Source organism: Anomaloglossus baeobatrachus, chromosome 3 (genome assembly GCF_048569485.1).
Source record: "Anomaloglossus baeobatrachus isolate aAnoBae1 chromosome 3, aAnoBae1.hap1, whole genome shotgun sequence".
Lineage (NCBI taxonomy): Eukaryota > Metazoa > Chordata > Amphibia > Anura > Aromobatidae > Anomaloglossus > Anomaloglossus baeobatrachus.
The window spans coordinates 291,309,897-291,321,947 of NC_134355.1; the positions used below are offsets into that span (position 1 = coordinate 291,309,897).

General features: G+C 42.8%; 1 protein-coding gene across 4 annotated transcripts in view; it reads right to left on the minus strand.

The window, feature by feature from the left end:
* The window catches only part of MTCL3 (MTCL family member 3), a 131,994-nt gene that overhangs the window by 18,373 nt on the left and 101,570 nt on the right, over positions 1-12,051 (minus strand). The window contains exons 1-5 of one of the 4 annotated variants that reach the window (XM_075339932.1): positions 11,528-11,664; positions 8,532-8,699; positions 6,079-6,330; positions 4,330-4,647; positions 4,165-4,244 (exon numbers count right to left, since the gene is read on the minus strand). In XM_075339932.1, the coding sequence (XP_075196047.1) occupies positions 4,165-4,244; positions 4,330-4,647; positions 6,079-6,213 (533 nt within the window). In that variant the 5' untranslated portion in view covers positions 6,214-6,330; positions 8,532-8,699; positions 11,528-11,664. Of the gene's footprint in view, positions 1-4,164; positions 4,245-4,329; positions 4,648-6,078; positions 6,331-8,531; positions 8,700-10,459; positions 10,824-11,527; positions 11,666-12,051 lie in introns of those variants that run through there. The other 3 variants (XM_075339931.1, XM_075339929.1, XM_075339930.1) reach the window with 3 other exon arrangements.

The window sequence follows — 12,051 nt, forward strand, 5'->3', positions numbered from 1 at the left end:
TTCTGAGTGCTCTCACCAGATCTAACAAGTGCAAATCCTTTTCACATTGGTGAACTGGATGAGGACAAAAAGAGGGTAAGGAGATATCCTGATTGAGATGAAAGGGGGATACCACCTTAGGGAGAAATTCCGGAACCGGACGCAGAACCACCTTGTCCTGGTGAAACACCAGGAAGGGGGCTTTGCATGACAGCGCTGCTAGCTCAGACACTCTCCGAAGTGATGTGACTGCCACTAGGAAGACCACCTTCTGTGAAAGGCGTGAGAGAGAGACATCCCTCATTGGCTCGAACGGTGGTTTCTGAAGAACCATCAGCACCCTGTTCAGATCCCAGGGTTCTAACGGACGCTTGTAAGGAGGGACGATGTGACAAACCCCCTGCAGGAACGTGCGTACCTGTGGAAGTCTGGCTAGGCGCTTCTGAAAAAACACAGAGAGCGCGGAGACTTGTCCCTTAAGAGAGCCCAGTGACAAACCCTTTTCTAATCCGGATTGAAGGAAGGACAGAAAAGTGGGCAAGGTAAACGGCCAGGGAGAAACACCCTGAGCAGAGCACCACGACAGGAATATTTTCCACGTCCTGTGGTAGATCTTGGCGGACGTTGGTTTCCTAGCCTGTCCCATGGTGGCAATGACCTCTTGAGATAATCCTGAAGACGCTAGGATCCAGGACTCAATGGCCACACAGTCAGGTTCAGGGCCGCAGAATTCAGATGGAAAAAACGGCCCTTGAGACAGCAAGTCTGATCGGTCTGGGAGTGCCCACGGTTGGCCGACCGTGAGATGCCACAGATCCGGGTACCACGACCTCCTCGGCCAGTCTGGAGCGACGAGGATGGCGCGACGGCAGTCGGCCCTGATCTTGCGTAACACTCTGGGCAACAGTGCCAGAGGAGGAAACACATAAGGGAGTTGAAACTGCGACCAATCCTGAACTAAGGCGTCTGCCGCCAGAGCTCTGTGATCTTGAGACCGTGCCATGAACATCGGGACCTTGTTGTTGTGCCGGGACGCCATTAGGTGCTTTGGCACCCATGCTTTTTGCAGATGACATGTTGTCTCCTCTGAGAACAACCAGGAGGGTATATAGCCAAAAATCAAGCAGAGCGACCGTACAGTGCAATGTATAGCCTATAAGCCTATATATATATATACACTTCGGTACTCAGTGGGGCCAGCACCTCAGGTGCTGCTTACCGACCGCTCAGAGCGGTTGTGTGGTCACCAGATTCCCTGCCTGGGTCTCCCTGTGTTGTCTCTCCTCTCCAGCGTCTGAATCGCCGACAGGAATGGCTGCCGGCGTTCTGTGGGAAGGAGGAGACTGTGGGCGTGCCCAAGAAAAGTGCGGGAATCCAGTGCCCCACTGTACTGATTGAGGAGGGCGGAGGATACTAATGTATGCTCCAGCCCTCCTCTGACGATCCGAGCAGCGTCCCGCCCCTCCCCTGACTGGCAGGCCTGTGGGCGGGAAAGAACGACACTAGGCCGCAGAAGCCGGGGACTAAAATTATAAGCGCGTCCGGCAATAAGCGCGGCCGCGCGGTGGTCCCCCGGCGCTAACACCTCCAGCAGTGCCGGAAAGTGTCTGGCACTAATGTCCGGTGCACTAACACACCCAGCCGTGCTGGAAAGTGTCTGGCCCAAGCACTCCATGCCCGGCGCACTAACACACCCAGCAGTGCTGGAAAGTGTCTGGCACAAACACTCAATGTCCGGCGCACTAACACACCCAGCAGAGCTGGAAGTGTGTGGCACAAACGCTCCATGTCCGGCGCACTAACACACCCAGCAGAGCTGGAAAGTGTCTGGCACAAGCGCTCCATGCCCGGCGCACTAACACACCCAGCAGTGCTGTAATGTGTATGGCACCAGCGCTCCATGCGCGGTCCCCACGGGGACACAGAGTACCTCAAAGTAGCAGGGCCTTGTCCCTGACGATACTCGGCTCCTTGTCCAGCAGAATCCCCAGGGGCTGTGGATGGAGCACGGTCTCAGTGCCTGGAGACCGATTAGGATCCCACTTCACCCAGAGCCCTAAAGGGGATGGGGAAGGAAAACAGCATGTGGGCTCCAGCCTCCGTACCCGCAATGGATACCTCAACCTTAACAACACCGCCGACAAGAGTGGGGTGAGAAGGGAGCATGCTGGGGGCCCTGTTATGGGCCCTCTTTTCTTCCATCCGACATAGTCAGCAGCTACTGCTGACTAAGCTGTGGAGCTATGCGTGGATGTCTTCCTCCTTCACACAAAGCAATGAAACTGAGGAGCCCGTGAGCACGGGGGGTGTATAGGCAGAAGGGGAGGGGCTTTACACTTTTAGTGTAATGCTTTGTGTGGCCTCCGGAGGCATAGCTATACAACCCAATTGTCTGGGTCTCCCAATGGAGCGACAAAGAAATTTAACTTGTTGGCCAACAAGGTAAACGTTATGTCTGGTGCCAAACCAACAAATCTTATCACCCCAAGAACACCATCCCCACAGTAAAACATGGTGGTGGCATGTTTTCCGTAAGCAGAGACCGGGAAAATGGTTCGAGTCGAGGGGAAGATGGATGGTGTGAAATACAGAAATATTCTTGAGCATATCCTGTTTCAGTCTGTCAGTGTTTTGTAACTGGGATGGAGGTTCACCTTCCAACAAGGCAATGACTGAAAGCATACCACTGCAGCAACAGTCGAGTGGTTTAAGGGGAAACGTGTAAATGTATTGGAGTGGCCTAGTCAAAGCCCAGATATTAATCCAATTAAGAATCTGTGGTCAGACATGATTGCTGTTCACCAGAGAAAATCACCTAACCTGAAGGAAATGGAGCGTTTGGAGTGGCAAGATGTAGAAAGCTCATGGACACTTATCCAGAGCAACGTGTAGCTGTAATTTCTGCAATAGGAGGCTCTACAAAGTACTGACTTTATGAGGTTGAATAGTTATGCACACTTTTTAGTTATTTTATCCGAATTGTTGCTTGCTTCACTATAAGAAAACCAAATGTTCACAGTTGTAGGCATGTTCTTTCCATGAACTGACGCAAACACTTAAAAAAAGGGAAATTCACCAAAAAATGTGAAACATGTCAAGGGATTGAATACTTTTGTAAGGCACTGTACTAAAGAGGTAAACTTCCTAACAGCACGTGTATCAATAGGATCAAATGATGTAGCAGAGTGGTGTACTTCATCTCTCTTCTTTCTCTGTACTGTAGTTATAATTTTAGGTAGGATCCCAGTCTACTTCACCCTCAGATTGGCCAGATTAAAGCAAGTTTCCCTGGTATCTGCCCTGGATTGTCTGATACTGATGCCAGACATGGTTTAAAGAGGTTGTCCAATTTGTAAAAATATATAAAAAGTGGCACAAATTGTTTAACATAAAAAACACTGCACACTTCTTTAATCCCTTGCAAATCAGTACAGATGCCCCTGTGGTCCCTGCCAGTCTTTGTTGCCATACTACCAGCATGTGACTGCTGCAGCCAATCAGATTGCTTGTCAGTTTTGTCCTGTATTACTCTCTCATGATGCCATTTGTGTACAGCATGTGACTGCAGAAGGTTAGTGACTGGCTGATCATCACGTAGCATACTTATTGGCAGTGTCGGACTGGCTACCGGAGGAACCGCCAGTAAAACCAGTCCTGGCTGCGGTTACCTGCATTGAACTCCGGAGCTCTCACCTGAGCTCCAGAGTGCAGCCCGGCCTGTCCGCAGCTGTGACAGGAACTGAACCACAATCGCCGGGGAATCAGTCGGCGCTCACAGTTCAGTCCTGCAAACCCAAGTTCAGTCCAGGCTGCACTCCGGAGTTCAGCTGAGAGCTCCGGAGTTCAGTGCAGGTAACCGCAGCCAGGCCTGGTATAACTGGCGGTTCCTCCGGTAGCCAGTCCAATTCTGCTTATTGGCATCATGGCTCAGCCTTTGGCTGGCAGGGAATGCAGAGGGGCATCTGTGCTGGATTGGCAGGAGGTTGAAGAGGCGAACAGAGTTTCTTTTATTTTTTTTTTAGAAAAGTGGAAAACTCCTTTAAGCAATGGATTGTGCACAGAAACATAAACGGCAATATTTTTTGATGATTAAATAAAGCTGTCACATTCTAATGTGAGCTGGACCAGTGACAGGTCTGGGTACTGTAATTCTAATGGACTAAGCCGTTTTTGTGGAGTACATACTTTTTGCAGATGGTTCTTGTCTGGATTTCTTCCTGGTATTTACACAGTTCTTCGCTTACCCTGGCGATCTCTTTTAATGCCTGCAGATAAAACAAAGCATACATACTGCAGTTATTGACTGCTGGACTGTACAGCTTTATCTGATCATGCCTATTTCACACTTACATCATTTAGGGTGTCATTTTCTGTCTTGGACATTCTCTGGGCAATGCTCTTTTCAGATTCCGCGCTGCTGACGTGGCGATTCTGACTAGGTATCTTGATTTCCGCCTTCTCTATCTTGGCATGGGGATAGTCATTAAGCCATATTCTGTCACTTCTGTCAGATTTCATGCAGACCACGTCATTCTGTCTTTCTACATTTGCTGTTTTAGTAGGTTCATCTGGTGAAAACGGGATAGAGAACGGCAGCCTTTTTTCCTCCAGTCTGTCTTCAGCGCCATTCAAGTTCTTCTCCCTTCTTAATCTGACTTCCTGATACAGCTGCAAAAAAACCCCAACAAATTGTAAAAAGAATAGACCAGAATTTCATATGAGACCATAAAAGAGTATGAAAGAATAACTAAACTTATAGGATGTGGTGTCCTATTTGTCACGCTTTGCAGATTGTTGGGGTCCGGGTCCTGGATTCCACACTGATCATTCAGTAGAGCCCCAGAACAGTGTGCAGCACAGAGGAGATAAGCAAACAGCTATGCCCTGTTCAGGGGTCTAATGAGTGATCGGTGGGGATCTCAACACCCAGATTCCCACCATTCTGCAGGCAATTAAAGCGCCTGACAAATAGGAAAAATCTTCATGAAAATGTAGTAAATCTAAGCAACCAATCATTATGTAAGTGAACTTTAATAAATGTGAATTAGTAAAAAAAAGGCTGCAACCAACTATTATTAGCCAACACATATCAAAGCTTTATAATCTGTTGACATTATTGTATAGTGACGCTATTTCATTAGTATTTCATGTAACAGTCAGCGTCTTCCCAATGTTAAGAGAATTCAGAACAGGCACCCATCTGAATTTCTCTACAATAAAATGCACCCTCGATCCTGCCAGTCACTGCAATACTATTTTCCTAGATAGATAGATAGATATGAAATGGATATAGATACCATATTAGAAAGATAGATTGATATGAGATAGATATGAAATAACTAGATACCATAGATGCATAGATGATAGATAGATAGTTAGATAGATAGATAGATAGATAGATAGAGGGATAGATAGATAGATAGATGGATAGATAGAGGGATAGATAGAGGGATAGATAGATAGATAGATAGATAGATAGATAGATAGATAGATAGATAGATAGATAGATAGATATGGGATAGATAGATAGAGGGATAGATAGATAGATAGGATACATGGATGGATAGATAGATAAAAATTGGAAAACAGCACAATTTCATCAGAAATAGAGTGTTAAACTAATCCAAATTATAGAAACAGACAGCACTGGACTTCAGTGAACAAATCTTGTTACTTTATTAACCCATATGTGTGGTGTTTCGGGGTCTTAAAGGGTTATTCCTATCTCTAAGACCCTATGTCAATGTGTAGTAGGTGTAATAATAATAATAATAATAATAATAATAGTATTAGCAGTTACCTCCAATTAGAAATGTAGTGTAGATCTCCTGATATAGCCATGTCTCTTACCTTATGTGCAGGGCATTGCAGGTTAGATTTCTATTGTCACGTCCACTCATATAGTGACAGTTAGTTGCTCCTGGTTGTAACCATGGATACCTAATCTGCTATGCCCTGCACATGAGGTAAGAGACATGGCTATATCAGGAGAACTTTACTAAATTTCTAATTGGAGGTATTTGCTCACATTATTTTTACACCTACTACATATTAGGATGGATCTTGGACATGGGAATACCCATTTAAGCACATACTGACCTCCTCTATTTTTCTCTGCATCATCTTCCACTGGCACTCCCACTCTTTTCTTTCAGTGTCAAACCTTTCCAGCATCTCCATCTTCTCCATTTTCCAGTTGCGGTCATTGTTCTCTAGCTGGGTCCTAAGTTCCATAACTGCAGCAGTCTTATCTTCGAGTAACTGTTCTTGTTCTGATTTCTGTGTCTGTGCAGCTCCTGGGTTGTTAGGAGTGCCCTGATTGGCACATGTCTTGGTAGAGGGATCTTCTAGCTATTACAAAGTTAAGCAAGAGAAGTTGGTCAACACACTACATAGTGAAGAACTGTGACTTTATATTATATATAAAAACCTAGACCTCTAGAGATGGGCCCTATACTGTGACATTATATCACTTCAGAATGGCAATACTTGAATTCTTTACTATTGTGTTTCCAAAAGCAACCTGTGCAAAGAACCAATTTATGCAAAAAGGTGAGTCATGCCTGTGGTATTGAGGGAAAGCAAAGGAGTCACTGTGAGCGGCATTGATAATAAGGGGGATGATGGATTCTGATGAATAATTAGGGTGGGTCACTGTTGGTTTCTCTATTATAAAGTAGAAAAAACATATCTCTAAATTGTGAGTTAGAAACTTTTCAGATGAGCGTATAATTGTTTGCAACACTGACAGCACACTGAAAAAACAAAGTCACTGTGGTATCTCAAGTGAACGTTTTTACACACAATTTACAGCAACAGTTTTGAAAGGTAAATCCCAAAACTGGAATCAGCTCCAGACCTTTTACCTGCTTAATTTATGATAACGTAACGAGGGACTAACCCATGCAACCCTTTAAAGGGCTTTTCAGATAACTGTCCAATTACCTTTGGTCCCTTGAAAAAGAGGCAGCTACATATTAAAGCTGTAATTCCTAAACCCTTACTACAATTAGGATATGCCCTCAAGTTAAAGCTGATATTCTGCAATTTAAGCCCATATTGATTATATAACTGTATCTTGAATATGATTGGGTAAACAGCTAAAATACCAAAACTTGTCACTGTGCAAATATTTCTGGACCTAATTGTATATGTAGACTAATTGTCTTTCATGGGACAACCCTTTTGGCGAATTAGAAACTGAATGCGAAGCATGGTGGACTGTTGCTCAGTGTTGCAAAATATATTGTAACTGTACAACGATGTAGATTGCAATCATAAATAGTAATCCTCATAAAACAGGACTGCATACAATGGGTGCACCCGGTCACTGTGCCATATCATTTTACAAAGTTTATAATCTGTACAGTGGTGTCATGAAGTCTCCAAAATATACATAAGAGACTATGGTCCTAATTCATCAAACCTTTAACACTAGAAAAGAAAAAAAAATAATTGTGCAATGCAAAGTTTTGCACCAGTTTGCAGTAGCTCCGCCAAAGTGAGTGGACATGGGAGGTGCTTGATCTTCACCCATCCAACAAATTTAGCAAAAGTGCAGGCGTTTATTACTCTAGAAATGCTACTCCAATCCCGGACTCGAGTAAAATTTCTGGCAAGGTGCACAGAGGTAGATGCCATCGAGAAGATACAGGAAAATCATTATGTGTTGTGCGTTTCTTAATGACTTCTTCACATCGTACTTCATCAAGCCCTTAACAAAGTCTGGCGTATAAAACAACAGTTTTAAAGAATTGTTCCTATGTGTCTAACCATGTTTTTAATAAATATTTAGTTTATCTACACATTGTGTTGCCATTCCAGTGGTGTTGGGACTGGCACTCCTGGGGCTCACGTGACATTATTATGTCACATGAGTCCCAGGAGAGCCAGCTCTGACACCAGTGGAACGGCACGGAGGCAAGTACAGTTGTTCTTTTACTCGGGTGTAATACTAGGATGAAGAACAGATTTTCCCGAGTAACAGACAACCCCTTTAATAAAAGTTATGTTTTAGCATCAGTTTAGCTTGTCAAATACAAGTTAAAAGCTGTATGAGTAGTGCAGGAAATATAAATAAATTTGTATTATTGACAACCGGGGATGAATAAACTGTGCATTAGGGTCCCCAACTCTTGCTTGATGATTCCATTTGGCAATGATGACGCCTGTGGAATAGGAGGAATCATAGGTATGCCCGTCTCAATTCTCCAGGGATAGTGTAAGCATGAGCCTTTCTGCACCAGTAGTGCAGTAATAAAACCCACTTGGACTATCCACCCTTTTCACTTGTAATCGCCTGCAGAGGGCAGAAATGTTTTTCTTGTAACAGGCACCTGACAACGTTCTGCACGTTTGGTTGGCACAGTGGCTGGCATACTGCAGTCAATGACAGAATCATAAACAGACTGGTTGTCATCCTAATATAAAAGCAGTGTATTTTTAAGGGAATTGATGAGAATAATGATGCACTACAGTTGAGGATTATAGACATCTTCTTATTTAGTGTACAATTTGCATTATTCAATAGGAATGGGTTACATTTACAATACCTTGGAGATGTACTGCTTCAGCTCTATCCGTTCAATCTCCCACCCACATCGATCATTGAGAAACTGCAGGAGAAAGTCAGTCCATTTTTTTTCTTCTCTCCTCTGTTCTGTCTGAATCACTTCCAAAACAGCCTTCAGCTCAAGTAAATTGCCCCTGTTTTCACCTGCCTGTAACATGTAAGATGTGATGGAATATCACCATATACACAAAGGACACAGCATTCCTAAGATGAAATAAATCTGTTACTACTTTTGGACAAGCCAAGTCCCCCGCGCCCAAGTGAAAGAAGAAAGTCAGCACAAGGCAAGCCGTAAGCTAGCAGCATGATCATTTGTATGGAGGCATTATGCACAGCCGAAATGTTATCACATGATAGTCACTGCTGCCCTATATATTAGGAACGCTTTCGGAAAGATTAGTTGGGTGTTTTAGAATATGATCCTCTTTCTATTCAGTGTTTATGTAGTTCTTGTACTGACTACTCTGGAAAAGTAACTTTGTGAAATATTCTTTGTATAAAAATCGTCTAAAAACTCATAAATAAGACAGTAAATATGTGAACAATGGTAATATGCAGGTCACACTTCTCTCCTCTGACTATGCCCTTCCCTCCGAATATGAGCCTCGGAGACTTCCCGTTCTAAAAGGTTTGATCTGCGTTCAGAAACAACATCTGTCAGTGATTCATATGCTGGACTTTGAAAGCTAAAACACACTCTCTCTGCCAAACAAACACATTATGTGACACTCTACAAATTATTCCTATGAAGCTAAATAAACACAATGTAATAGCGCCATCTTTTCCTTAATAAGAAAATCTGTTTAGTTAACCACATACCGCTCTTCTTTCACTGCATTAGTAGACATACTTACTATGAAAGGGCTAGGAAATACTCTTTGACAACAACTTTGAACGCTAATATGGTGACTATACTCATCGTCACAGAGGAGTACCAAAATCAAGATTGCAAGAAATCTAACTACTGTATATAGTAAAGGGGGTGCCCGAGTGTAAAACATTTTTTTTTGTTTTTTTTAGGGCTGATTAAAATTAAAAAACAGCAGCAAACCCACCTTCTGAGAGCCATGTCCTCTCCAATCAGAAGTCACAGCACCGCTGCAGCCATCAGGTGACTAGAAGAGCGCAATAGTGTTGCTGGGACTTCTGAGCAGGACAGACACCACTTCCAGAGCTGGCACAGACCTCCAGAACAACATCCACGGGGGCAGTGAATTATTTTACCCCTTTGTACCCTTCTATATGCCTAATGAAAGGTCATCCTCCTTCACTCAATTAATACATTACACCAGATAGATTCCTAACTTTCATATTAATACCCAAAATATCTTCTAGGCAGCAGCTGGAAAGTTCTATACCTTGGGCTATCCATATATATATATATATATACACACACACACACACACACACACACACACACACACACACACACACATGCAATATGTATAGATACATGCATATATATATATATATATATATATATATATATATATACAGTGTATGTATATATATATATATATATATATATATATATATATATATATACATGTTGTCATTCCTCTGTGGTTTTGTTGTCATCACTTACTTGATAGAATTTACCAGCCTCTATATACTACATATCAATCAATATATGATCTGTTTTACGATTCATAAGGCATCTATGGTCCATGGCGAAATTTAAAAAAATATATATAAAATGAATATATATAAAATGAGAGCGCATCTATATAATAAAACTGTGAGCAACAAACACGTAAATATCTCAAATTATTAAAATTATCAATACAGTTATTTGATAAATATTCTAAGTCTGCATTTTTATGACCCACATTGCCATCTACCTACTGAAATAATCTCTCGGTAATAATTCATCGCTTTAGTGATTCAAGATTAAAATACAGGATTTACTTTTAACTCTGTAACTTCCTTCAACAGTCCATCCTTCTCCTTTATCCACGCTTCCCGTTCCTTCCTGTGACGTCTCCTGAGATCGTCACATTTCTTCTTTAACTGCAGATTCTGCTCGCGAAATCCCAAGGTATTATCTTGGCCACCACTATTCGAGAGGGCTTTAGTGTTGGTGGCACTGTTCTTGAAAGGGCTGCGACTTCTGTCTCTATCCTTTACCTTACTGCTGCTCCCGGACAAATGACAAGTCCCATACCTGCCCTGGTATCTGTGGCTGTTACATAACTTTGGCATGTTCTCATTTTCATTCCACATAGCTTGATCAGTCACAACAGATGGGAAATCTACTCATTCCCTCCCCCTTGTTGTCGCATGGTTTCTTTTTAGGTGTAAATATCCATATCATTAGCTGGAGTCATAATTTCCTTCTGGATCACGGGTCTTTGGCATCTTCCACACGTCTTCTCCAAGGTCACCAGGACACTGCCTTCATACTTCTACTAATAAACATCCTTACTTTAGTCGCTATCCTTGTCATGCAGCCAAGTTTACTTTTTTTTCTCGAAGGTCCTACACTATGGCTAATGCCTGCAAGCTGGAAAATGAGGGTCAGAACATATGAGCCGAGCACAGTTTCTAAATCTAAATTTCTTCTGACGTAAAGCAGGGTTGGTATTTTTAACAAGTTCTCTTTGTGGTATGGCATTCTGTGTAAATATATATGTATATACAGGGAAGATCATAAAAAATATTACAGGTGAAACCATCTAAATAAGGAAAGTGCTGGCTAAAAAACACTCATGCTGTCATTTCACTCAACAGCTGTTGAAGAAAACGTACATAGAAGGGATGCTATGATTACCTCCGAGTGACATATGAGTTACAGAACCGCTTGTCAATATTGTCTTGTTAATAAATCACCGGCCTGAAGAGCAGATGAACAGCTGAGGTGTCTGAAGACCCTGTCTCTGTCTTCCAAGGCAGAGTCACATTTCTGCAAAGCACTTTGGCACTCGGATTGTTACTGAGGTTTAGGCAGAATATTTGACAACATCTGTAAGAACTTACCTTCTGTGGATAAGGGATTATCTGGTGACCGTGGCTGACTTTGAATGCGGTAGCACAGGCAGCTGGACGCAGGCTTACTGTGAGGACAGGATCTAGCGGTATGGATTGCTCTACAGAATCTCTATGAAATTCTTCCAACTACAACGAGAAGGATCAAGGCAGTCACTTCAGCTGGGATGTGCAGAGAAAACCGTTTAAAAAAAAAAAAGGAAAACCCCCACAACATTTGAATGTAAACTAATCCAGATTAAAATGACCCAGGCAGATGAGTCTCCAGTGACGTAAGCCTGGGAGTGGACCATTTTTCAGCCTTCACATCCAGCCCCCATTCTGTAACTTTAGATCTGCTGGTGTTCTGTGTAAACAACTTCAAGTCCAAGACATTTTTAGACTTTATAGTGTAGCTCGGAAATTCATGAGACTAAAATCGAAGCAATGTGAATTCACACGAACGCTGTGATCTGCCAGTTCTGTCCCACGTTAAAGAAGACAAGTGGTCAATGTAATATTGGACAGAAATAACA